Source organism: Odocoileus virginianus, chromosome 30 (assembly GCF_023699985.2).
Source record: "Odocoileus virginianus isolate 20LAN1187 ecotype Illinois chromosome 30, Ovbor_1.2, whole genome shotgun sequence".
In the NCBI taxonomy this organism is placed as follows: Eukaryota; Metazoa; Chordata; class Mammalia; order Artiodactyla; family Cervidae; genus Odocoileus; species Odocoileus virginianus.
The window spans coordinates 31,467,482-31,494,638 of NC_069703.1; the positions used below are offsets into that span (position 1 = coordinate 31,467,482).

Sequence of the window (27,157 nt, forward strand, 5' to 3'; positions counted from 1 at the left end):
ACCAACGCTCGCTCTGACCTTCCCCGATTCTGTTCTTTCCGGTCCCAGCGGCGCCGCACTTGGAGGACCGTTCACCGCTAGGGGGCGGAGCGGCGCCAACAGACATGGGTGCCCCTCTAGCTCTCCCCAGCGAGCTCTCTATGGCGCTAGTCAGCCCGGTCCGAGGGGGCGGGGTCACGTCACGTGACCGAGGTGCCTCTCCCTCTCCGCCCCGCCCCCCGCCCTCAAGCCGGCGCAGGCGCGGTGTTCGCGTCGCCGTCGCTGGGCTCCGTAGCCCGCGCCGCTTCGCCTGCTTCGGCCCCCGAGGCGGCCGCCCCGGCGGTCCTGCGGCTCTTTCTCCTGCGGCTGCGGGCCGCGGGGGCCGAGGCCATGTCCCGGAAGCAGGCCGCCAAGGGCCGGCCGGGCAGCGGCAGCCGCAAAGCCGAGGCCGAGCGCAAGCGGGACGAGCGGGCGGCGCGCCGGGCCCTGGCCAAGGAACGGCGGAACCGGCCGGAGTCCGGCGGCGGCGGGGGCTGCGAGGAGGAGTTCGTCAGTTTCGCCAACCAGCTGCAGGCCCTGGGGCTGAAGCTGCGGGAGGTGCCGGGGGACGGGTGAGGCGGGCCCGGGAGCCCGGGGTCGGGGGGCGGCGCCGCGGTTCGCGCCGGGGCTTGGCGACCGTCTCCGTGCGTCGGCGGAGCGCGGGACGAGCGCGAGCCCGCCAGGAGCCTTCTCTCGAGAAGCTCGAGGCGTCCCCAGTGGTCCTGGTCGTGGCGAACTGTATGGGGTCCTGACAGAGAATAGTGGAGCAGGTCTTCCTTAGATCGGTGCCCGGGAAGCCCTCCCCCCGCCAAAAAAAGGTGACTCTTAAGCCGAGACCTGAGGGAATGAGATGGAGCCAGTCATCCCCCACCCCCAAAAGGTGACTCTTAAGCCAAGACCTGAAGGAATGAGATGGGAGCCAGTCACCCCCACCCCCCAAAAAAGGTGACTTTTAGGCCGAGACCTGAGGGAATGAGATGGAGCCAGCCAGTCAGAGAGCAGGGCCGTGCGAAGAGCTGTCACAGTTATGGTCAGAGAGACGCTAGGAGGTGTAAACCCCACTTGACAGGACGCTCGGACTCCTTTGAGCCGTTACTGTTGGGTATTGCCCTCCTGCCACACTCGGCCAATTAGGTCTGCGAGGGCCTGTTGTTTGCTAAGTTGAAGGCAGCTTTTCTTAATTCTTCCTTGCATGGACTTCAGTTTCTCCTCTGTAAGCAGTGGCGCTTACCCAGGGTTGCTTGAGGGGTTTAGACAGGAATCTAAGTCCAACTTCGTAGGTCCAGCTTTTTAAAAAAGAGCTCGGGGTAAACGGGGTATAGGAGGGAGAGAATGGATGATGGCAAGGAAAAATGACCCCAGGAAGAGGGATATGGATCCAGGAGTGTGGAGGAAAGAAGAAAAAAGGATAGGGAGAGGGGAGGAGATCAGTTAGCATCCGCATTGTGGGGGTAGGTAAAAGGGAGTCTGGTTGCCGGAGTGTGGCACTGTGTAAGAGGCAGTATTAATAACAGCCTGGCTATTGTTTCTTCCTTCATCTGGGGGCTCAGCTAGGCAAGAGGCAAGAATAAGATGAAGCTAAAGACCATACAGAATTGCCTTAGCCTTAAGCGTGGAAGAGGGGCAGGAAAATGTTTTTTGGATTACATTATGTCTCACCTTATTAATCAAGACTGTATATTACCTGGCCTTAAATTACCTTTCCCAGTTTTCCTACATGTGTGCAGTGTTTTAGGCAGATTAGATTTAGAGCTTGATTGCAATTTGTTCGCCACCACCTAACACAGTGCCTGGTACATTAAAGGCATTCAGTGCATTTTTGTTGAATAAATGATGATAAGAATATCATAGAGGAAGGCCACCTAGGCCCTTAGCAGGGCCCCTCAAAGAGGTGTTTTCTTACTGGAGTTGCTACAGTTAAAAGGTTGCTTTGCTGGGTCTTGCTTTTAGCCTAATACCTTGATTTTTGTCAAATATAGTTTATTAAATAAACTATTAAATAAATTAAATGAGTGGACATTAGCCACTCGTAAGCACGAGACATTGGTACATAAACTGAAGTACCAGTTGAATTTGGTGGGACTGAGCTGGAGTCTGACTCTTCCTCACGAATGGTTGGATTGCTTGTGTCCGCTATGCTGGGGCTGGTATTCCCACTGTCAGTGTGTTCAGGACACTGACATCCTCAGCGGAAGGTTGCTTGTGAGCCGGAGTTGCAGCACAGGGAGCTGTGAAATCTTGAGGGAGTTTTCATAGTGCTGTGGGCAACTTTGGGAGTGCTCCTTCTGTTCCCCTGCCCCTGAAGAGAGCATATTTCTTTAGTTAATTCCGCAAACGTTGGTTGAGGAAGATGCTGGGAGCACATTGCCTAGTAAGAGAGAAACAGGACAGCAGGTCTCAAACATTCTGGTCTTAGGATCCCTTCATACTCGTAAAAATGAATGAGGACTCCAAAGAGCTTTGGCTTATATAGATTACAGTTATCAATATTTACTATATGAGAAAGTAAAGTAAAAACATGCTACAAAAACATATTATATTAGCTTTCAGAGTGATAACATCAGATATCATGTATCAGGTAGCCTCTAGAAAACTCCACTGTACACTGTGAGAGAATTAAGAGTGAAAAGGATAACTAACATATTAATTTTGGAGTCTGAACTCTGAAAAGGTCTCAGAGACACCCTCCCTTCCCAAACTGGGCCATACTTTAAGAATGAATGGTATAAATAATTAAAATACAAGTTAATATATTCTTTACAGTGACTGATTATAGTGTACTATTGAGAAAGAAGCGGCCTACACTCCCTGAAGTGGCCAGGGAAACTGCGTTCATTCAACACATGTTCATCGAAACCTACTCTGTGTTAGATGCCTCAGAGAAGGTCATTCTTAGACTGGGTCATGAAGGGCCAATAAAAATATGCCAAGAGAGCATCCCAGACTGAGTAGTAACATGTGTAAAGGCACAGGAGCACTTTATTTTTGAGAGATCTGCAAATTGTTGAGTATGACAAGGCTGGGGGCCAGCTTGACTGCAGTGCTCATGTCTGTCCCTTCTGACGTCCCTGTTCTTTGGGCAGTGTTAGGTAAAATGATAATGGTAATTCCTCGTCTGTGGGCTCCATGAAGTGAACCCCTTTTCACTCACAAGTTCTTCCCGTGGATGCCATGCAGTGGGCTGCTTAGTCCTCTTTAGTATTTTATCACTTTTGGATATGGTGAAGACAGGCTCATCACTGTGCAGTGGATGGTGCTTCCTGTGTATGTTACGGGTTAGCAGATATCAATGGATTATTTTGCTGATATTTCTTGAGTGCTCTTGGTGAAATATGAAGTTAGGTAATGAAAAAATAATCAAGTCTCCACTCTTCTGACTTTCCATCCTGGTCTGATAAGAATATTGAATAGCCTGAGATAGTATCTCGCTATATAAGTGCACTCATTGTTGGCAGTGTGGCGTTTGTAGCGTACAGGAGCCTTTGGGTGCTTGGGCATAAACCCGCTGGTATTCCGCAGTGTAGCCTTTATGTGAGCTGGGTCAGTGTAGCCTGGGTTCGTCAGGGAGCTGCTTACGGGGTGTTGTGATGCTTCATGGGCCACCTTCATATTTATTGCGTTGTCCGGAGGGTGGGCCCACATAAACTGGATTCAGTTTCAAAACAGGAAATATTTTAACCTTGATGGGGTCCTTAAAAACATGATTGAATGTAGCATAAATAGAATCTCTAATTGGATTAGGCAGTACAATACTAACATTTCTGTGAACTATATCCAGTTGTATCTTCCTAAATGTAGCCTCAAATTACAGGACTAACTAGTAATGTTCTAATATTAAAGCATTAAAGAATCATTAATTTTAGCTACTTATTTCTGTCTTAGACAAGTTGTTTTATTTTTAAAGTTTTACCTGATTTTTTAAATTGTAGGATTTTAGTGATAGAAGTGTATCCACAATATCCATTAGTTCCTGCATCACCTGTACAGCAGCCTCATCTTTTGGGTCTTGCTCAGTGGTTTTCCACCTTGGTGGCACAATGGAATCACTTGGGGAACTTTGGAAAAAATACAGTGAATGGACTCTGCCCCAGATTAGCCACGCCAGAATTTCAGGCAGTGGGGTCTGGTTGTGGATAATTGGAAAAAAAAAAGTCCACATGTGATTGTAAAGTGCAGTTTAATTGTGAACTGCTGATTTAGAGTCTAGATCCTAGTGTTGCTCAAACTTTAGCATAAAACAGAATCACCTGGAGGGCTAATTAAATCCTTGGAGAGACTAGATTGCTGGGTCCCAACCCCAGAGAGTTTGACTCAGCAGGCCTGGGTTGGAGGGCTCGGAATTTTCATTTTGAACAAGTTCTCAAGCGGTGCTCAAGTTGCTAGTCAGAGATCACACTTTGAGAGTCAGTGATTGAGCCCATCACTACCTGATTGAAATCAGAACCACATGTATAATTGGAAAATTTTTCAGTATTCATATTAAAAAAGTAAAATGAAACATGAAATTAATTTTAGTATATATGGCAAGTTACTGTACCTAAAATATCATTTCAACATATAGTCAGTTTAACAAATTTTAATGAGATACTTTACATTTTAAAAATACTGTTCAAAATCCAGTATTCTACACTTACAACACACATGCGTTTGGATTAACCACATTTCAAGTGCTTAGTAACCACCTGTGGATAGTGGCAACCATATTGTATAGCACGTAAGTGGACAGTTCCTTAGGCTTGACAATCGAAATGTACAGAATCCTGTACATTTCTGTGCAGTCTGTCTGTATAAAACTAACACAAAGTTGCCTTCTGTTTGTCTTTGTAGCTTCCTTGTTTTGGTTTTAGTTTTATTGTACAAGGATAACATCCCTTTCACCATGATGGACTGTTGGAGGCCGCTCGCATGTCCCCTGGAGTCTTCTTCAGGCCGAAGGTCACTAGGTTTAAAGCCGCATCACCTCACTTGAACATACCTTAAAATGTACTGATCAGAATTATATCCAGTACTCTAGCAGTGATCTGACCTCAAAAGTGAAAGTCACTCAGTCATGTCGAACTTTTTGCGACCCCGTGGACCATACAGTCCGTGAAATTCTTCAGGTCAAAATACTGAAGTGGGTAGCCATTCCGTTTTCCAAGGCACCTTCCCCACCCAGGGATCGAACCCAGGTCTCCCACGTTGGAACCCAGGTCTCCCGCATTGCAGGTGGATTCTTTACCAGCTGAGCCACCATGGAAGCCCAAGAATACTGGGGTGGGTAGACTATCCCGTCTCCAGCGGATTTTCCTGACCCAGGAGTCGGACCGGGGTTTCTGGCATTGGAGGTAGATTCTTTACCAGCTGAGCTACAAGGGAACAAAACCTGACCTGCCGCCCATTTTTCTGCATATTGTACTATTACTGCACCCTTTTTGTGTGTTAAGTCTCTTCAGTCATGTCTAACTCTTCAAACCTATAGACTGTAGCCCACCAGGCTCTCCTGTCCATGGGATTCTCCAGGCAAGAATGCTGGAGTGGGTTGCCATTTCCTCCTCCAGGGGCTCTTCCCAACTAAGGAATGGAACCCATGTCTCTTCTGTCTCCTGCGTTGGCAGACGGGTTCTTCACCACTAGTGCCACTTGGGAAGCCCAACTGCACTCTTAAGAGCCCATTAATTATTTTCATGTCTATGTTGTAATGTTGTCTCATGCTAAATTATTGAGCATCCAAAGCCCTTGGATGCTACTTGTATAATTGATGACTTTAGTATGTGTATCTGTAGGGATAGCGACGTGGTTCTGAAGTGGTGAGGACAACGGCCGGAAATATTTTTGGCTGTCACAACTGGCATGGAGAGCCGTGGTAGTGGTGCACCGGCATCTAGTCGTTAGAGGTCAGAGGTGCTGCTGAGCATCTTCCAGAGCGTGGCGCAAAGGGTTGTCCAGAATATCAGCAGTGTGAGGGCGGAGCAGCACTGCTCTAGTGTAGTAGGTGAGGGCGTGGGCCCAGAAAACAGCTGGGGTCTCCTGAAGGCCCTTCGGCCACTGGCCGCCCTGTTCTCATGAGGATGGTGAGTGCTCTTCCTGGGTTCCCTAGGAGAACCCAGGTCATTTGTAGTGTTTGTTCACATTTCCTGTTTCATTGCCTTGAAACTGTTAGAAAAGGAAGTGATTCATCTATCTTGATTTTTCATTTTGACTATTTTTAGTGAGCTCAAGGAAATTTTTTTAAATATAGAAAAGTATATTTAATAAGTTTGACACTTACTCCTAACTTCACTACCCAGGGATAACTTCACTAACATTTTGGTGCCTGGCATTGAATCCTGGATGCACCACCTACTGATTTTGTGACCTTTGGCACCTTACCATAGGGGAATAGTCACTGTGCCTGTCTCATAGAGCTAACTGTAAGGATTAAATGCTTTTAATACACGTAAAGTGTTTGGAACAGCCCTTGGCACATTGGCAGAGCTGCTTAAGTGATGGTTTCAGTGCTTTCTCCTTGCATACATTTGTATGTATTTCTGCATTTGTGTACATAGTATGCAGATGAACATGGTTGAGCTTATGCAGTGTACACAGTTTTATACCTACTTTTTTGACTTGTGTGTGGAATATTTGCCCCTGTTACTGAAAGTTCTTAGAAAACATGTTACTTTCTGTAGAACACCATGAATTTTGAGATATCAAATGTTAAATAACTTCGTATGTAATTTTTTGCCAAATTGTACCTCTTAAATGGAATTTAGGAGTAAACTAGTAGTAGCAGTTGGTAAAGGTTTAAGAAAAGTTTGAGAGAGAAGCTTAAAATTGAGAACATCTTATCCATTGGCTTCCTTTTTTCCCCCTGTGGTTGAAAAAGACCACCATTGTTAGATTTTAGCAACACACCCCTCATTCTAGTGTGTAGAACTGTTATGTTCCAGTCCCTTCTAGAATGTTGCCCCAGATAGACGCAGAGTTTCTTGGATTCTTTTGTTTATAGAATCTGTTGCCTTTTAAATCTCCCTTCTTACCTCCCCCCCCCCCGCCCCCCCCAAATCCTTATATGTTTGAAGAGATTCCTGCCTCTCCAACTTTCTGTTGAAAACTCACTTTTCTAAGTTGAAAATAAAAAAAAACTCCATCACCAAGCACTTAGGTCTAAAGTCCTTTGAGAAGTGATGAGTTTATATTTTGGAATTAGAATGTCATAGATTTTCATTTGGAAGAGTAAACAGTTTGATGTGAAAGTGGGCATCTGTTTGGCTTCAGAACATCCTTGCCTTAGTTTTGAGGATGCCAGATTGGTTTCAGTCTCTGTGGATCAGGGCTCTGTGTTTGTGATGTAGTTGGGAATTTTAGAGGCCGTTAAGGGGTGTGAAAGTAAACTCTTAAAATTTACTACCAGCATTTTAACTTTAGGAAGAAAACACAAGGAAAAGTAGGAGAATTTTCATTTGGCAGAAGTGGAAGCAGCACTGTGGCTCCCTGAGTGCGAGGAGAGGTGCTGAGGAGGGAGAGTGTCCTCCCTGCGGGCTGTCCCCGCGCTTTCCTTCCTGCGCCTTTCTCAGCCGCGTCCTCAGGACTGGAAACAGGATGTGAGGTTTGATCGCTTCTGTTGGGAGCTTGGCACATGGCTATGTTTCTGATACTTGTTAGGTGAATGGTTAGTTAGCTGGGAAGTCATACTGGAAGAGCTTTCAGGAAATAGGTCGTAGATACGACTTAGCATTTTGGAAGGAGGTCTGGGCGGCATGGATCGCCCTTGGGTGTGGAGTGGTCCATAGTGTCTGGACCCTGTCTTCACGTGGTTAGTAAATCACCAGCTCCACTTGTTGACGCAGTGGAGGCTCAGAGAAGTTCAGTATCTTTCCTGAGTCAGCCAGCTCGTAAGTAGGGAATAGGCTTCTTGTTTGTTGCCTCTCAAGAAGGTAATGTGGTTGAATGTCTTCCCTAGTGCTCTCCTGCCCCTGGTATCTGGGAAGAATCCTGGACAGTCAGAGAGTTGAAGCTGTATCTCTTCTCTGTGTGAAAGGTTTCCTTGGATGGCCTGCCATGAAGCATCATTGTTTTGGATGAACTAAGTTCATTTCTAAAAGGTCTTGACCAGCATTTTGTTTTGACAGCAATTGCCTGTTCAGAGCCCTTGGGGACCAGTTGGAAGGACACTCAAGGAACCATCTCCGGCACCGACAGGAGACGGTGGATTACATGGTGAAGCAGCGGGAGGACTTTGAGCCCTTTGTGGAGGACGACGTTCCCTTTGAGAAGCACGGTAGGTTCCACATGGGTGCCGGAGCCTCCGGGAGTGATGCAGCGGGCAGTTAGTACATAAAATATGGCATTTTTTATTCAAAAATATTTGTTTGCTCTGTAACAGGCAGCATGCTAGGCAGTTAGGCCAGTAGGTTTAGATGTAGGTGCCATTAATAAAAATGATGATGTTAATTAACTCGAAAAGTGACTTTTTATTTGGGGTGGAGGGGATGGGAGAAGGGGGAAGCAGGTTATAAAACAGTGTGTTTAAGATTGATCCTATTTTTTTTTTAAATTTATTTATTTTTGGCTGTGCCTTATCTTCACTGCTGCACACAGGCTTTCTCTGGTTTCAGTGAGCGGGCCACTCTTCCCTGCAGTGCGTGGCTTTCTCACTGCAGGGGCTTCTCTTGTCGTGGAGCACGGGCTCTGGACACACAGGCCTCAGCGGTCGCAGGCTCAGTGGTTGCGGCTCGACGGCTCTGGAGCGCAGGCTTGGTAGTTGTGGTGCACGGGCTTCGTGGCCCTGCTGTGTGTGGGATCTTCCCAGAGTGGGAGTTGAACCTCTGTCCCCTGCGTTGGCAGGTGGATTCCCATCTGCTGCACCACCCGCGCAGTCCAAGATTGACCCTATTTTTAAAAGGTGTATATATACAGAACAAATTAGGAAAAGTCTGTTGTTGGTCAGTCGCTAATTCATGTCCGACTCTTTGCGATATCATGGACTGCAGTACGCCAGGCTTCCCTGTCTTTCCAGGAGCTTACTCAGACTCATGTCCATTGAGTTGGTGATGCCATCCAGCCATCTGTCATCCCCTTCTCCTTCTGCTTTCAGTCTTTCTCAGCATCAGGGTCTTTTCCAGTGAGTTGGCTCTTCGTATCAGGTGGCCAAAGTATTGGAGCTTCAGCATCAGTCCTTCCAGTGTATACTCGGGGTTGATTTCCTTTAGGTTTGACTGATTTGATTTTGTAGTCCAAGGGACTCTCAAGAGTCTTCTCAAACACCACAGTTTGAAAGCCTTAATTCTTTGGTGCTCAGCCTTCTTCATGGTCCAACTCTCACATCCATACATGACTACTGGAGAAACCATAGCTTTGACTTTATGGACCTTTGTCGGCAAAGGGATGTCTCTGCTTTTTAATATGCTGTCCACATTTGTCATAGTTTTTCTTCTAGGAAGCAGGTGTCTTTGAATTTCATGGCTGCAGTCACCATCTGCAGTGATTTGGAGTCCAGGAGTCCCCTTTCCCCACTTCTATTTGCCTCAAAATGATGGGACCGGTTGCCATGATCTTAGGTTTTTGAATGTTGAGTTTTAAGGTTCGTTTTTCACTCTCCTCTTTCACCCTCATCAAGAGGCTCTTTAGTTCCTCTTTGCTTTCTGCCATTAGAGTGATATCATCTGCAAGTCTGGGAAGAGTCAGTTTATTGTTGTTAGTTATGGTTTATAACTCTTGGCTCCAGTTATTTTTCAGAAACCACTCACTGTCTTTCGACAGCTTCTATTAAGAGGAGATAATAGTACCTAATTTATAGGGGGTTTTGGTAAAGAGTAAATTAGATTATACAATTAAAATAAGTTTTTAGTGAGTGCCAGCCATCTTGGGATCGTGGGACTATAAGTATTTAAATTATCTTCTGTAGATTTTCTGATTTTTAGGTGATCATGAATTACTTTTATAATCAGAAAAACCAGTAAGGTCATTTTAATTTCTCCCCCAAACCCAAACACAATCTGATTTCTTTGAGGCAGTCAGGGATTTAAATTAGTACCTTAATAGGCTCAAATCTAGTAAGAAAATACTTAGGAGTTTTAAGCTTTGATTCTGACAGTTATTTACTGAGACTGCTGTGCTAAGTGCTAATATATTTATGTTTTACAAATAGCATTTTCATCCCAGGGCTCACCGTCTTACCTGTCTCAGGAAAGAGAATCATTCTGTGTTTCCGAGCGCTGACTCTGGGAACCAGTCCGGAGTGGGTGGGGGGAGAGATTGAGAAGAGGTCGAGGCGGAGGGCTCTGCATGTTGGTAGATGAAAGGATGAGCGCCTTTCCACCAGGGCTGCCCTGGGGGTGATGAGTGGGTCCAGACCCGCCCCCAGTTCAGTAGTGTAATTGACAGGCCTCATTGGAGGGGGCGGGGGCGGGGCTGGTGGTGGTAGAGACTGAGATGATTTTGGGGTTATGCTTGGGGAGTGGCTAGGGTAGCTGTGCTTTAATAAATTAAAAGGCAGCAGGAGGAACACATTTGAGCCGGAGCTTTTCTCACTCATCACTGGGAAAGCACTCATTTATTAGGCACAAGCAGCAAGAGAGACCCAGCAGTGAAACTCCATTGAGTAGCTTGTTCTCGTCTTTGAGTTCTCACGGTCCTCTTCCTGGATCATTTTTTGTCCGGCGGGCACCAATTAATTAGATGTCACCGGTTTATAGATTAAATATGGATATATGGAGCAAGTTTTGTTGTTTAATGATATATAAAATGAGTTGGGTCATTGGTTCAATAAATATTGTATGTGAAGAGGATCTTTAGTTTGTGACCTGAAATTCTGCTTTGAACCTCTCTGGTGAAGACCTTGTGGTAGATTTGGGGTATGGCAGGACCTTAGATGTACAGGTGCTGTGTCATGGTTTGAGTATCATAGTGGACAGTGGCTCTGATTGCCATAGCAGAAAGAAAAAGAAACCTGGAAGTCTGTACATTCTCCTTGTGTGTCAGTGGAAGCCTAGACTTGTTATATTTCCTGCTCTTATAGCTGTGTGTTTTTAATGTCTGCCTTGTTACACTGAGATTCTTGAGGGCAGGGACTGTGTCTGTTCCCCACTGTGACAATGGCTGGCACATAGTCGACACTCATATTTGTTGATGGAATAATTGAATGGCTCACTTAACTCTTCAGGACCTGGTTATCCTTGTGTCTGGTCATGTCTTTCCTTTGGTCTGTGGCTTTGGAGAATCAGCATCATCTTTTCCCTAACTAAACAGATACCCACCAGAAGCCTGAATGTTCTTAATGCCCTCTCATTACTACTCACTTGTGAAGTCTTGTCACTTTTCTTTCAATGTATTTTTCCTCACTTCTGCTACCTCAGAGAGTCAGGCCTCTTGCACCATTTGCCTGGATTTCTCCAGTACTCTTTGAATTGGTCTCATTGCCTCCTGACCCCTTCGCTTTGCTTTCCACGTGGAAGCCAGAGAGGTGATCCAAACATATATCAAATAGGTCTTCCCCTGTCTAACACTTGTAGGCAGCTCCCCATTGACCTCAAGAATGTTCCAACGCTTTAGCCTTTATGATCTGTGATTTTCTTGTTTCCCTACCCTCTTGCCATTTCCCAGTATATTTTCGTACTCCCCAGCCCTGCCATCTCAGCATTCTAAGTTCCTGCCAGTACTGTGCAGTCTGTAAACTCATCGTGTTCTCTTTCTCGCTTCTGCTTGGAACATCATCCATTCCTCTTCTGTTTGTCTTTTACCTGCCCTTTGGGAAGCAGTGTAGTTGTCTCAGCTGAGAAGCTTATCTGGTATACCTCCCCTCCCCTCCCCACTGTTCAGACTGGCTTATGTTCCCCACCTGGAGTTAGCCAAGCTGCAAGGTTTGAGGACATAGTCTTACTTAAGACTCCCCTGACTTCTGACTCCAGCTGAAAATTTGTGGTTTCTCAGAACCATTCTCAGGTTTGATAATTTGCTAGAAGGACTCACAGAGCTCACTGAAGTCTGTTATACTCACAGTTATATAGGAAAAGATCCGGGTCAAATTAACCAAAGGGTTGAATCATTGGAGAAGACTCTTGAGAGTCCCTTGGACTGCAAGGAGATCCAACCAATCCATCCTAAAGGAGATCAGTTCTGAGTGTTCATTGGAAGGACTGATGTTGAAGCTGAGACTCCAATACTTTGGCCACCTGATGCGAAGAGCTGACTCATTGGAAAAGACACTGATGCTGGGAGGGTTTGAGGGCAGGAGGAGAAGGGGACGACAGAGGATGAGATGGCTGGATGGCATCACCGACTCGATGGACATGAGTTTGGGTGAACTCCGGGAGTTGGTGATGGACAGGGAGGCCTGGTGTGCTGCGGTTCATGGGAGAGAGTTAGACACGACTGAGTGACTGAACTGAGAATCTTGGAAGGTTACACAATGGTAAAATATTGGAAGGTTACACAATACACAGTATTGTCAACCAGGGAACCGCACCCAAACATCAGTGTCCAGACTTTTTATTAGGCTTTCATCATGTAGATTTTGTTGATTGATTGCCTGAGTGGTTGAAGTCATTCTCTAGTCCCTGAGGTGTTTCTAGTGTGACTTGACCAGAGAGGTCCACCGAAAGTTACCTCGTGCATAGACTTAGCATAAACAGTCAGATGTGGTCGAGGGGCCACTGTGAATAACAGAGACACCCCTATCACTTGGGAAATGCCACGGTTTTAGAGGTTCTTTCCCAGGAGCCAGGGGCAAAGGTCAGACTTCTCTTTGTGTAAGGCCAGATGCTTTACTACACGTTTCTTTCCTGAAGCACCTGCATATCAGTAGTGTCTGTTTTCTTGTTGTTTGTCCCCCGCTAGTTGTAAACTCCTTGAGGGCAAATTGTGACAGGCTGTATAATGGAGTGGCCAGGAGCCAAGATCTTGGAGTCAGGATGCCTGGGATAAAACTCAGCTCTGTTGTGTACTGACTTGTGACCTTGGACACAGTTACAGGCTGCCCTGTACTTTAGTTTCCTGGTCTGCAAGATGGTGTGCATGATAATACCTCTTTCACTTCTTTCAGAGGGCTGTTTTGAGGGTTAAAAGTGATCTATGAGATAGAGAAGAACTATGGACATGTACAGACTGCTAGACTCTGACAAAGCTATTGGACTTTTCCAGGCATATACCCTGATTTCTCATTTTTGGAACTAAGTAAATACCAAAGCATGTTTGCATTTGGGTTTTTCCATTATAAAGACTTTGTTTTTCTTTCTCTCCTATTTCCTTCCACACAGTGGCCAGTTTGGCAAAGCCTGGAACATTTGCTGGCAATGATGCAATTGTAGCCTTTGCAAGAAATCATCAGTTGAATGTGGTGATTCATCAACTTAATGCCCCTTTGTGGCAGGTAGGTCATCTGTTGAGGAATTTATGTTAAGCCTTTATTTAAAAATTAGCTTTGGGGATATCCTAAGATAATGGGGCTTGACTGATGATATTGAACTATGCAAGGTAACTTGGACTGTGAACCTCAGCAAGCTTGTGGTGGCTTGGAATTAAACCCTGCATTACAAGTGGAGTCTGAAGTAGGATTCAGAGACTTAAAATGTCAGAAATATTACTCAACAGTTAGTTACTTGGGTGATTTGGGGCAGAGAGCCTAATGTGGAAATAGCATAGATAATTTTGTAAAAATCTCTAAATGAGAATTCACAGGATTTGCATACAGATTCTAGTTTGAATATACCTGTTCCATGTGTATGTTTTTGTTTTTTAGATGGAGAGAAACAAAGACCAAATTGACTATAATAAACTGTTGCTAAAAAAGAACTTTTGAACAACAAAATTTCATGGCCTAGGGCGTCAAGCTCTATGTCTGTGCTCTCCCCAGCTATCCATAGCATTCTGACGATGTTTCTGCAGCAAGTAAGATTTCACAGCAGGTGTTCAGTTTATGCTGTGGGATGGCAGAGCACGATGTTGAGCTGCTTAGTCCTCCCTCCCCTCCTCATACCCCCTTGCCCTTACCTTTGTTATTCTGAATTACCTTTGGTGTCCTAAATTAACCCGATCTCCCAAACAGTCCATCAAACCAAACATTCTGTAGCATGGAAGGTCAAAGGTTGGCATGAAAATGTCCACAGACCACCCCTTGCTTGCCCTCCTTGCACTTTTCATCTTGTGGCTCAGCTCCCAGACTCTGGTTGGGTGGTTCCTATCAGACCTCCTCACTCCCCTTCTCTACTACTTCCCCATTTCTAGCTTTTTCTAAATTAGAAAGTAAAACATAATGATTATAGAATAATATGAAAATTCAGAAAAGCCCAGAAAGACAAATAAAAATCACCTAGTCACACTCCCTAGAGATAATTGCTGTTAACATTTTAGCATGTATCCGTGTTATTCACACACACTCTTAAATATAAAAACATTCATATGTAACTGGGAAGAGACATATCCCAGTGTCATATTTTAAGAACTGGTTCAGTGGTAAAGAATATGCCTGCAACGAGGGAGCTGCCGGAGACTCTGGTTCTATCCCTCGGTCGGGAAGATCCCTTGGAGGAGGAAATGGCAGCGCACTCCAGTACTCTTGCCTGGGAGATCCCATGGACAGAGGAGCCTGGTGGCTGCAGTCCATGGAGTTGGAAAGAGTCAGATGCGACTGAGTGACTGAGCATGCAAACACACATAGATGCATCCGTATGTACACGCCTACACACACTGTATATCCCCGTATATCATATCATTACAGAGGTAACATGACCTTTTTTTCCTCATTGTTTCCCTGTGTAAAGTGAAAGTTTTAGTTGCTCAGCCATGGCTGATTCTTTGGGACCCCATGGATTGTAGCCCATCAGGCTCCTCTGTCCAAGGGATTCTTCAGGCAAGAATAGTGGAGTGGGTTGCCGTTTCCGCCTCCACGGACACTTCCCAACCCAGGGATCAAACCTGTGTCTCCTGCATTGCAGGCAGATTCTTTTTCGTCTGAGCCACCAGGGAACCCCAGTTTCCTGCACATGTATTCCTCTGTAGACTGCTTAATCCTTTGCTTAGCTTTTGTCAGTTACAGAGATATAATTTACATATACCAAAATTCACCCTTCTTTGGTGTATAGTTTGTGTTTGGACAGTCACGTAAATGCTCCCACTACCTCAGTGCAGTGCAGTTCAGGTCAGTCGCTCAGTCGTGTCCGACTCTCTGCGACCCCATGAACCACAGCACGCCAGGCCTCCCTGCCAATCACCAACTCCTGGAGTTCACCCAAACTCATGTCCATTGAGTCAGTGATGCCATCCAATCATCTGTGTCGTCCCCTTCTCCTTCTGTCCTCAGTCTTTCCCAGCATCAGGGTCTTTTCAGATGCATCATCTCTTCACATCAGGTGGCCAAAATATTGGAGTTTGAGCTTCAACATCAGTCCTTCCAGTGAACACCCAGAACTGATCTCCTTTAGGGTGGACTGGTTGGATCTCCTTGCTGTCCAAGGGACTCTCAAGAGTCTTCAACACCACAGTTCAAAAGCATCAATTCTTCTGCTCTCAGATTTCTTTATAGTCCAACTCTCACATCCATACATGACTACTGGAAAAACCATAGCTTTTGACTAGTCAGACCTTTGTTGACAAAGTAACATCTCTGCTTTTTAGTATGCTGTCTAGGTTGGTCATAATTTTCCTTCCAAGGAGTAAGCGTCTTTTAATTTCGTGGCTGCAATCACCATTTGCAGTGATTTTGGAGCCCCCCAAAAGAAAGTCTGACACTGTTTTCCCATCTGTTTGCCATGAAGTGATGGGACCAGATGCCATGATCTTAGTTTTCTGAACATTGAGCTTTAAGCCAACTTTTTCACTCTTCTCTTTCACTTTCATCAAGAGGCTCTTTATTTCTTCTTCACTTTCTGCCTTAAGGGTGGTGTCATCTGCATATCTGAGGTCATTGATATTTCTCCTGGCAATCTTGATTCCAGCTTATACTTCTTCCAGCCCAGCGTTTCTCATGATGTACTCGGCATGTAAGTTAATAAGCAGGGTGACAATATACAGCCTTGATGTACTCCTTTTCCTATTTGGAACCAGTCTGTTATTCCATGTCCAGTTCTAACTGTTGCCTCCTGACCTGCATACAGGTTTCTCAAGAGGCAGGTCAGGTGGTCTGGTATTCCCATCTCTTGAAGAATTTTCCACAGTTTATTGTGATCCACACAGTCAAAGGCTTTGGCACAGTCAATAAAGCAGAGATAGATGTGTTTCTGGAACTCTCTTGCTTTTTTCGATGATCCAGTGGATGCTGCAATTTGACCTTTGGTTCCTCTGCCCTTTCTGAAACCAGCTTGAACATATGGAAGTTCATGGTTCACATATTGCTGAAGCCTGGCTTGGAGAATTTTGAGCATTACTTTACTAGCCTGTGAGATGAGTGCAATTGTGTGGTAGTTTGGGCATTCTTTGGCATTGCCTTTCTTTGGCATTGGAATGAAAACTGACCTTTTCCAGTCCTGTGGCCACTGCTGAGTTTTCCAAATTTGCTGACATAGGAGTGCAGCACTTCCATAGCATCATCTTTTAGGATTTGAAATAGCTCAACTGGAATTCCATCATCTCCACTAGCTTTGTTTGTAGTGATGCTTCCTAAGGCCCACTTGACTTCACATTCCAGGATGTCTAGCTACCTACATATAGACTATTTCCACTACCCCGAAAAGTTACCTCGTGCCTCTTTGTAGTCACTAGTCCCTTCTCCTCTTCCCCAGATTCTTATAACCACTAATATCATTTGTCTATTGTAGTTTTGCCTTTGGATTTTCCCTGGTAGCTCAGCTGGTAAAGAATCCGCCTGTAATTCAGGAGACCCTGGTTTGATTCCTGGGTCAGGAAGATCCCCTGGAGAAGGGACAGGCTGCCCACTCCATATTCTTGGGCTTCCCCGGTGGCTTGGACAGTAAAGAATCCACCTGCAATGCGGGCGTCCTGGGCTTGGTCCCTGGGTTAGGAAGATCCGCTGGAGGAGGGCATGGCAGCCCACTCCAGTATTCTTGCGTGGAGAATCCCCAGGAGAGAGGAACCTGGTGGGCTGTAGTCCAGGGTGTTGCACAGCACAGTTTTGCCTTTTCAAAAGAATTGAAATATGTCACTTTTTGTGTCTGGCATAATGTCCTTCTAACAGTCGCACTACAGCAGGATAAATTAGCTATTCCCTAGACGGGTGAGGACTCTTACTTTACAGGGACACGGTGAGCCAGAGGAAACGATATCTGCATGTGCTGCTTGTTCTCTGGGCTAGTGTCATCACGTGTCCTCCGAGGAGGGCTGTCATATGTTTACTGAGGCTCTCTCTTCCTCAGGATGTCTTTGAGGCAGGAAGACTGGTTACCTCCTTCACTGTCCCAGTTTTTCGTCCTTAAACCTTTACTGCTTAGCGGAAGTCACCAAATCATTTGAGTGTACAGCATGATGCTGCTGCTCTTGAAGGAGGGTCCTCTGCGCCAGCTCAGTGACGAGCTTGCCGGTTCCTCCTTCGGTAACTGTTTGACGGTTTCTTCATTTTCTAGGTAGTTGCGGAAGGTATTCTTCATAGTTAGACTTTTTTTCCCCCTCAAATCCAGTTATTTCTCTAGTGTCCCCTTTTATGAATTGCTTAATATTCAAAGTATGTGTTTTCAAACTAAATACATTTTCTGTATACTGGAACTCTCCACTAGGTCTCCCCCATCACCGCTTACCCCAGTGAAGCACCTTATAAAATTTGAGAGTTAAAACTGAATTGGTTGCTACTGTCAAGAGTAGGAGCTCTTAATAATGAGAAGGTTTATACTCAGAGCCTACTTTTTTTTTTTTTTGGCTGCAGATGGAATATATGCTTTGTAAACCATATAGACCTGTGTAAGGTAGAAAATGAAAGTCCTCTGTGATCTCCCTCGCCTTGAGCAGCACAGTTAACAATTTGGCGACTGGTGCTCAAGTTATTTTTTCCTCTGGATAATGCATACATAGTGTGTTATTATTTAAATATGTAAGTGCTGTAGGAATGATGTCACTCACAGATTCTAATTGGCTAATTTCCTTTCCAGTAGTCTTCCTGGGAGATGAGCAGTGCTCTCTCTATTTTGTATGTGTCAAAACCAGACTCTCTGCACTTTGAGACCTAGATACTCTACCTGGGAAAACTTCTGTTATTCTGACTTCTAGACCTGTGTGGTTCCTGTTTGTTCCAAGGTTTTGCTATGTTTTTAGAACACAGATACTATTTAATAATAATTTCTTAACTGCCTATGACTTTGCGCAAAAATAAGGACGTACTGATATCTGGGGGATTTAACAGACAGTCTCAGCTTTCTCAAGGACAGTGTGAGGATTACTGTAGAGTTTCTGTGGAGCTGGTGGCTTGGGGGAGTCGCCCAGGCTCCGTTTCAGGGAGTCTGTGTTGCATGACTCCCAGGAGCACTGTTCCGGTCGGGTTGTGCTCCAGGGGCACATTCACACAGACCACCTCATGAGCAGTACTTCTGGGGTGTGCAGTGCAGTGGTGCTGCTCGGCTGTACATGGTTTTGTTTTGAAATTGATATAGATGGGACATTTGTGTGTTTCTCAATATGTGTTTGATGAAAAATGCTGTTTTTGTTTTAAGTACAGGGTGGATTTTCTGCGAAGCCTAAGTATCAGTTCCTTGAGTTTTATGGCCCCCTTCCAAGGTCTTGAGAGGGGTGATAGCAATTTTATATTTTTTTTCCTCAAAGAGGGCCCCTAGTTATCTGAGATGCAAGGCTCTCAAATCTGCATCTGCCTCTGGGCCTTCCTTCTTGAAAGGAACCTGAGCATTTGAGGGGCTGAGGTGTCCTGGTGCTCCTGAAACTTAGACTTACTTAACTTCATGGTAAATTTGCACCTGGTTTTTGGACATGCCTTTTCAAATGGCTTTATTTCCATTTAGTTGCATATTAAGTACATGGAATCATACACACACGAGTGGGAGAAAGATAATTCAAATATTGCTTAGGACGCATCACAGTGATGCCCCCAGTTGCTTTTATAGAGAGCCCGTTGACTGGGCATCCTGGGGAGGCAGGTGGCCTTTCTCTTCCGACGTGGACATTGTGCAGATCCTCGCTGGCATCTCCTCTCCCTCTGCCTGCAGATCCGCGGTACGGATAAAAGTAACGGGCGGGAGTTACACATCGCATACCGGTACGGTGAGCACTATGACAGCGTGCGCAGGATCAACGACAACTCAGAGGCGCCTGCACGCCTGCAGACGGAGGTGAGCGAGGCCGCCGCCGGCCTCAGTGCTCTCAGCCCTGCAGGGACCAGGTCTGGAGCTCCGTGCCCTGGAGCCAGAAGCCAGTCACCTTTTAAGAGAAAGTTGCCTTTAAGAATCTGTGGACTTGTTTTTTTTTTTTTTAACCTGTTCATTTGGGTGAGGGCAGCAGATAAAATTGTCATTCTTCTGCTTTCCCTCACAGTGATGGCTGTGATTGCATGAATATAATTTATATAAACATTTAAAATTACTTCCATGTTTTAAAATTAATTCATGCTTCATATCTAAAATTTGGAAACTATAGAAAAAGTAAAGAAGAAAATAAAACATACACAGAATCAACAGTTTTGTTACTGTTTTCATATTTGTATAGCTTTTACCCATTATTTCATATGTCTTTCCTCACATGATTATACACTTTCTTTGTAATTAAAAAAATAAAGTGAAAGTCACTCTGTCACCCTTGTTTACCTCCCTGGTAAACAGTGGATGCAACTAGTGTTAGTATATCATAAAATTACTAGAGATGTATACACATCAAACAATTATGTGGGTATGTGCGTGTTCTACGATTGCTAGAATACAGTCTCCTTATCCACAGTTGTGGCATCCTCTGCACAGTGTTCTGGACTGCACTTTTCAAATGGAGTGTATCTCAGAGTAATTCACAGCGGGACATAAAAAGCTTACGGCTCCATAGCTACTTAGTGTGTGGATGCATTACAATGTGCTTAAATAGGCCCTTCGATGGACTTTTAGATGGCTTTCAAACTTGGTTTTTACAAACAACATACAGTGCCTTATATGCATGTCTTTTCACACATGTGCGGGTGTATTTGTGGAATAAATGCCTAGAAGATTCTTACTATATCAGAGGATGTGTGCATTTGTAACTTGGTAGGTATTGCCAAGTTGTTCTCTGTAGAAGTCTCACCAGTTTACACTCCCACTTGCAATGTGTCTCTTCTGTGCCTGTGCCAGTGCAGTGTGTTACCAAGTGTTTAAATCTGTGTCACTTAGGGGAAAAAATCTTAACATGGTTTTAATTTCTGTTTTTCTTATTAATGAGCTTGTACATCTTTTCTTGTGTTTGAAACCTATTTGTCCTTTGTTGTGTGTGAACTGTATGCATGTTCTTTATTTTTTTTCTGATCAGTCGTCTTCGTGATTTTTGGGAAATCCTTTATGTACTAGGGAAATTAACCTCTATTTGTGGTATGAGTTGCAAAATTTTTTTCAGTCTGTTATCTGTCTTTTTATTCTCTCTCATATTGTCTTTGCTATGAAGGAATTTTAGATTTTTATGTGGTTAAATTTATCTCATTTTCAAGACATCGGGCAAATGTCTTCTGGGTTTTGGGTCATAATTAGGAAGTTCTTTCCCATTTTGAGTTTAAAAAGAATTCTCGCATAGTTTATTTTAGTACTTCTGTGTGTTCACTTTTTGAAAGAAAATTAGGTCATGTCTCTAGTTGGTACTTATATTGATATACAGATGTGAATGTATGGATTCAACTATATTTTTCTTTGTGGTTACTTACTTGAACCCAAACTGTTTATTTTTATAATTATACATCTTTTTTTCCATTAATTTAGCTTGCTGCTTTTTTCATATACTAAATTCCCATATGTAGTTGGGTCTATTTCTAGACATCGATTCTATTCCACTGTTTTTTTCTGTTCATATGTTCATGTGTTCATAATTAAGAAAGTATGTTTTAAAATCTAGTAGAAGTTTTCACCCATCATTGCTTTCTTTTTTTATGGTTGCCTGTATATTTTTGCTTTTTTGTTTTACGTATGAATGTTAGAATAAGTTTGTCTAGCTAAAAAGTCCTGGTAATATTTCCTTTTATTGTAATCTCATTAAATTAATAAATAAGGAAAAATTGGCATCTGTATGATGTTGAATCTTCTTAGCTGGGAACCTGATAAGCTCTTTATTTGTTTCATTGACTTTTTTGGTTATCTGCAGGAGCATTTTTCTTTATATGGATCTTTCCCATTTTTTGCTGACTTTATTGTTAGATGTTTTATGTTTTCTGTTCCTCTTGTAAGGAGAGGGCCTTTTGTTTCCTTTACCTTTGTATTTATGAAATTTGATGACAGAATTTTAGTTATATATATACCTAGCTATCCTACAGAGTTTTCTTTCTTTTTAATTGAGGTAAAGTTCACATAACGTAAAATTCACCATTTTCAAGTGTACAATTCAGTGGCACTGAAAACACCCACAAAGCTGAGTAAACACTTCCTCCATCCAGTTCCAGATAACTTTCAGCACCCCAAAAGAAAGCCTGGAGCCCGTTAAGCAGTTCCTGCCCGTTCCTTTTCAGCCCCAGCCACCACCAGTCTCCCTTCTGTCTCTGTGGATTTCCTTTTCCAGGACACTTTCTGTGAATGAAATCGCACACGGTGTGGTGTGCGGTGTCTGGCTTTCCTTAGCGGGTGCTTTTAGGCTCCTCCGCGTCACAGCGCGCGTTCCTTAGTTCCCTTTCAAGGTTGAACAGTGCTCCATTCTGTTGATGTGCCACATTTTGTTTATCCTTTTATCTGTTGATGGTCATTGAGTGTTTCTATTCTTTGGCTGTTGTGAATAGTGCTGCTGTGATTATTTGGGTATAGCATTTGTTTGAGTACCTGTTCTCAACGTTTTGGGTGTATAGTTGACCTATGAACAAGGGGTTGGGGTACCAGTGATGCACAGCTGAAAATCTGAGTGTAATTTATAGTTCACTTGCAAATCTGAGCTTCTGTATCTACAGTTCTGCATCCTTAGGTTTGACCAATTGTGAATTATGTAGTACTTCAGTATTTACTACTGGAAACGTCTGTATAAGTGGACCTGTGAAGTCCAGATCTGTCAACTGTAGGAGTGAAATTGCTGGGTTATGTGGTAATTCTGTCTAACTTTTTGAGAAACTACCACACTGTTTTCCACAGCATGTAGCTGTACCATTTTGCTTTCCCACCAGTGGTGTATTGAGGGCTTCACTTTCTCTCCATCCTCACCAGCACCTGTTATTTTTCCTTCTTTCTTTTTAAAATTACGGCCAACCTACAAGATGTGAAGTGGCATCTTATAGTTTTGATTTTCATCCTGTAATGATTAGTGATGTTTGGCATCTTTTCCTGTGCTTGTTTGCCATTTGTTTATCTTTGAAGAGATGTCTATTCAGGTCCTTTGCACCTGTTTTAATTGAGCTTTTTGTGATTTGGTTGTTGAGTTCTAAAAAGCTCTTTATATATTGTGGGCACTAGATTCTTATATGACTTTCCAGAATTCTTTTTGTTTGAAATAGTATTTATGTGTTCTCTCTCTTTTTTTAAGGTGTAGAATTATCTGCAAATAATGATCACTTTTCTTCTTCCTTTTCAGTTTTATACTTACAGTTTTTCTTTATTGGGGGGCTAATTGCATTGCTGTTCTCCAAGACATTGTTAAATAATCATGGTGGTAGTGAAAATCCTTGTTGTGTTCCTTACTTGAGTGGGAATGAAGGTCCGTTTGTGGGTAATTTAACTACACCCACACTAAGAAACCTGTAGTTGTTTCTAGTTATTCACCACCCTTCATGGCAATGGGATGAGCACTTTTACATTAATCCTTTCTATCAGTGACATTATTTCCTTTGGATAAATTTCAAAGAATCCTGATACACATAGCCAAACTATTAGGGTAAAATTTTAGAATAGGTTTTGCTTTTTATTACACATTCTAGGGAATATACTGCACATTGCTGGCTTCCACTTGCCCTTTTATAGGCAGAAAGCAAAAGTGTCCTTGCTTATGTTCCACTTGCTGCATTAATAGCAAGCAGAGGGAGAAAGTGATTGGAAGCCATGAATGGATGACTTTAGCTTTTCTGAAGTGGGCTTAGGTCATAAAGTCCTGTGGACACCAACTGAGCGGCTCTTGGTGGCTTTGGAATTGGGGCTGCAGGTTCCCGTGAGTGTGGTGGTAGCACGGGACGTTGGCGGAGTCCTGCTCACCTGTGATGATCTGGTGTGGACAGGAGCTCCAGCCCACGACAGCTTGCTGGTGAGATGATAGGGCCTAGGGAGCCAGGTGGGAGTCGTCTGTGTGTCTCTTCACGGTGAGTTGTTCCGCTGAGAAAGCTCACTGTGCTCGTGTAGAAGATTGATTCTGTTACTAGGTTCATAGCTCTGGAGTCCAGCTGAGACAGGTGTGTGCTGTCCAAGTCAACAGTCATTGCCAAAATGTTGGTCTCTAATGCCATTTTTACTGAAGAGTTTATCCCGTATCTTGGGCCTTCTTGTAAAAAAAAAAAATTATTTGCGCCAGGTCTTCATTGTGGCATGTGGGATGTTTGATTTTCACTGCACCTTGCAGAATCTTCAGCTGTGGCTGTGGACGCTTGAGCTGTGGCATGGGGGATCTAGTTCCCTGACCAGGGGTCAGACCTGGGCCTGCTGCATTTAGATTGCGGGGTCTTAGCCCCAGGACCAATAGGGAAGTCCCTGGGCCTTTCTTCTTAGTACTTCAAGTTGTGGCCTGGAATCTCAGTGTGTGAGTGAAATTTAGCTTAGTGCTTGCTGTTCCTTTAAGATTGTTTTTGAATGTTTTTTCATATATTTGAATGTTTTGAGATGATAGAGTGTTTTCCTGTGTTCAGAATTCTGAACATAGTTTGCTAGAGTTCCATGATTATCACTCTTTCTGTGTCTTTTAGTTTCAGATGCTTCATCAAGATGAATCAAATAAAAGAGAGAAAAGCAAGGCACAGGGAGTGGACTTTGAAGATGGCCTTCGAGATGCAGTGGAAGATGCTGTCCAGAAAGTTTGTGGCGCAACCGGCTGCTCCGTGAGTGCTTGTTGCGCGGCGGCCGCGGCTCAGCGGTGGCCCCCGGCCTTTATGGCACCAGGAAATGGTTTCATGGAAGACAGTTTTTCCACAGATCAAGGGGGCCTGGGGGATGGTGGTTTTGGGATGATTCAAGGTCATTACATTTACTGTGCACTTATTTCTAATCTAAGGCCACTGCCGATCTGATAGGAGGGACCAGTCCGTGGCCTGGAGGTTGGGGATCCCAGGTTTATAGACAGGCATTGTTGAAAACCCGTCTGTACAGGTTTAACTTTTTGAGAAACTGCCACACTGTTTTGTGGCCTCACTCTAGCGTGCCAACACCCAGTGAACCAAAGTAGGCCCATGATATCTGTAGTTTGATTTGGTTATGTTGTGTAACTTACTGAGAGCTGTTTATTCATTTCTGTCTTGTTTTCTCCACTTTACCCAATATTGTTCAGAATCCAAAGAAAGTATGTCTATTATTTTCTGACTAGTGCAGTTTTGTACGAATTCACTTTATTAAACGGTTATTTCAGGTGTTCACCTTACTGAGAATATTAAGACATTTTCTAAATGGAAAGTCTTGAAACCTTGCCTCAGTTACATCGTTTTGCGTGTCAAATTGTTGATGTAGAGATGGACAAGAAAGTACACCCAGATTCTGATGTGTTCCTTTGTTTCTTTCATAGGATTTTAATTTGATTGTTCAGAACCTGGAAGCTGAAAATTACAATATTGAATCTGCGATAATTGCCATGCTGCAGATGAACCAGGGGAGAAGAAATAGTAAGTCTGTGATTGATATTCTTAAGCTTTCAAGATGGTTATGTTGGTGATTTTTCAAATATTTAATTTTAATAGTTTTATTAATAATTGGAGAATAATTGCCTTATAATGTTGGACTTGTTTCTGCTGCAGAACAGCGTGCATAAACATAAGTACCCATACATCCTTCCCTTGTGGGGCCTCCCCCCAGTCCCAGCGCTCTCGGCCATGGGTCACCCTAGACCGCCCTGGGCTCGCCACGCTCCGTGGCAGCTCCGCGCTGGCCGTCCCCTCCACGCAGGGCGGCGTCTGTGCGTCACTCTTACTCTCCGTGTGCCCCGCCCGCTCCTCTCCACAAGTCCTTCTCTAGGTCTGTGTCTCTGTTCCTACCCTGTAAATAGCTTCATCGGTGCCATTTTTTCTAGATTCCACGTATGTGCATTAATAGATGGTATCAAATTTTCATTGTTAATCAAGTGGCAGGTAGTTAACTGTCTTGTCATTTATTAATTTCGCAGTTGTTTATTGAGCGCCTTGTGTATGCAGGTGGTTTTCACTGGGTGCTAGCTCTGCATCAGGGAGTGTGTAGTCTGGTGGGGAGGGGCATGGTGGAGACTGGTAAGTAAATGGGCATAATCCTATGTGATGAAGTTGGGGTACAGGGTGCTAGGGGATGCATGGGAACGCCACCTAGCCAGTTTTGGAGGAGTGGACAGTGTCAGGGAAGACTTATCCTTTTAGAAAGAAGATTCCATTATAATACCAAAATGGTAACTGAAATGGGATGGAGAGAAAAATTACCTTTGTCATGGAAGTATTTACATTACTAGCATCAATGAACTGGTGATAATTCAGAATTTTTCTTTGCTTAAACTGAGTTTAATTCTGTGATTCAGAGGAAGGAAAAAAAATGTGAATATCTGTTTTTCCAAGTTACTTATTTTGAATGACTTCAGTACTCATTGCCAGACATTTTATGCCAGATACTGTTCTGGCATTATATTAATAGTTTTCTGATGGGGTATTTTATTATCTTCCTTATATGTTTGTTGTACCTTCTTAGAAAGCTGATCCATGTGATTTTAAAGCAGCGCTATGTAGAGTCTGTGCTATTGCCTATGGTATATACTTGACAGGTGGCTAAGTGAGACTGAGGAACTAAATTTAAAATTTTATTTAACTTTATTTTTAATTTAAACAACCACATGTGGCTAGTAGCCGCTGTATTGGAGAGCACAGCTTTAGAGCTTATTTCCTTTCTGTTTTAGGTACAAACGAAAGATTCCCCCTAAAAATTCATACTGAAAAGTGACTTAATCTGATAAAGCACTCGGTTACTGAAAAGTGACTTAATCTGATAAAGCACTCGGGTGGTAGGAAGCTGATGAGATGACTGGTCAACGGGTTATTTTAAAATTTATCTTCCAGATTTTGCCAATAATTTTTTCCTTATGTTCCCCACTGTATTGACTTGATACTAGAGTTTTGCCTCAAGGAAACTTGCTCTCTGAATGACAGTGATATAGGGAGCCAGGTACTTTGAGTCTTTTAACACTTGTCACATTGTGTAACTATCTTAGGTTTTCAGTTTAACAAACTGTCTTTCTTTGGAAGATGCAGAGGAGAACCTTGAGCCCAGTGCCGGAGTGCTGACGCAGTGTGGTCCCTTATGGGAAGAAGGGGGCAGTGGCAGCAGACTCTTCGGGAATCAGGGTGTGAATGAAGGCAGGACTGAGAACAGTAAGGCGCGGGCCAGCCCTACTGAAGAAAACAAAGCAAATAAAAACCAGCTCCCAAAGGTAGGCCTGGTGGGGTGCCCAGGGTAAATAAATGGGGAGGGAGGGAGTGAAGTCGCTCAGTCGGGCCTCTGTGATTTGGCAGCAGTGGCAGGAGCTGGGAGCTCGTGTTCGTATGTGATTTGGTTTTTAAAGTGGTTGCTGTGGGAGATGCGGGGCGTGCATGGAGGACATCATGAGCGAAACGAAGACCTCACTTGTCCAGTTTGGACTTTGCGGGGACTCATGGGAGGAAGTGTACTCTGAGTTCCTGCTCTGTACCGAGATTGGCTCCTGCTCCTGCCTCACGTCACAGCGTGTGGGTGGCTTTCTTGGCTGATCATGTGATTGCATCCCATTTGTTGTAAATGCCACCACCTTCAGTGAACACCTTGTGTGTAAATCTTTGTATTTGCATTATTTGCTTGGCTAGAGTCCCAGAAGAAGAATTAACAGGTTAAAGGGCATAGATAAGTGCATCTTTTTAAGATCTTCTGGTAAGTTGTCAGATGCTTCCAAGGAGGTTGTGCTTCTCCCTTCCCAGCCCAGCACTGGTATATGACACTGTGACTTTTACTGAATTTGGGACTTCTTGTTAAAGTTT

General features: G+C 44.0%; 1 protein-coding gene across 2 annotated transcripts in view; it reads left to right on the forward strand.

The window, feature by feature from the left end:
- Nucleotides 1-224: 224 nt before the first annotated feature.
- The window catches only part of OTUD3 (OTU deubiquitinase 3), a 32,243-nt gene continuing 5,310 nt past the window's right edge, over nucleotides 225-27,157 (forward strand). The window contains exons 1-7 of one of the 2 annotated variants that reach the window (XM_020899215.2): nucleotides 226-590; nucleotides 8,112-8,260; nucleotides 13,236-13,348; nucleotides 19,077-19,199; nucleotides 23,894-24,025; nucleotides 24,703-24,799; nucleotides 26,393-26,577. In XM_020899215.2, coding sequence (XP_020754874.1) covers nucleotides 370-590; nucleotides 8,112-8,260; nucleotides 13,236-13,348; nucleotides 19,077-19,199; nucleotides 23,894-24,025; nucleotides 24,703-24,799; nucleotides 26,393-26,577 — 1,020 coding nt within the window. In that variant the 5' untranslated portion in view covers nucleotides 226-369. Of the gene's footprint in view, nucleotides 591-8,111; nucleotides 8,261-13,235; nucleotides 13,349-19,076; nucleotides 19,200-23,893; nucleotides 24,026-24,702; nucleotides 24,800-26,392; nucleotides 26,578-27,157 lie in introns of both variants that reach the window. The other variant, XM_070458822.1, reaches the window with a different exon arrangement.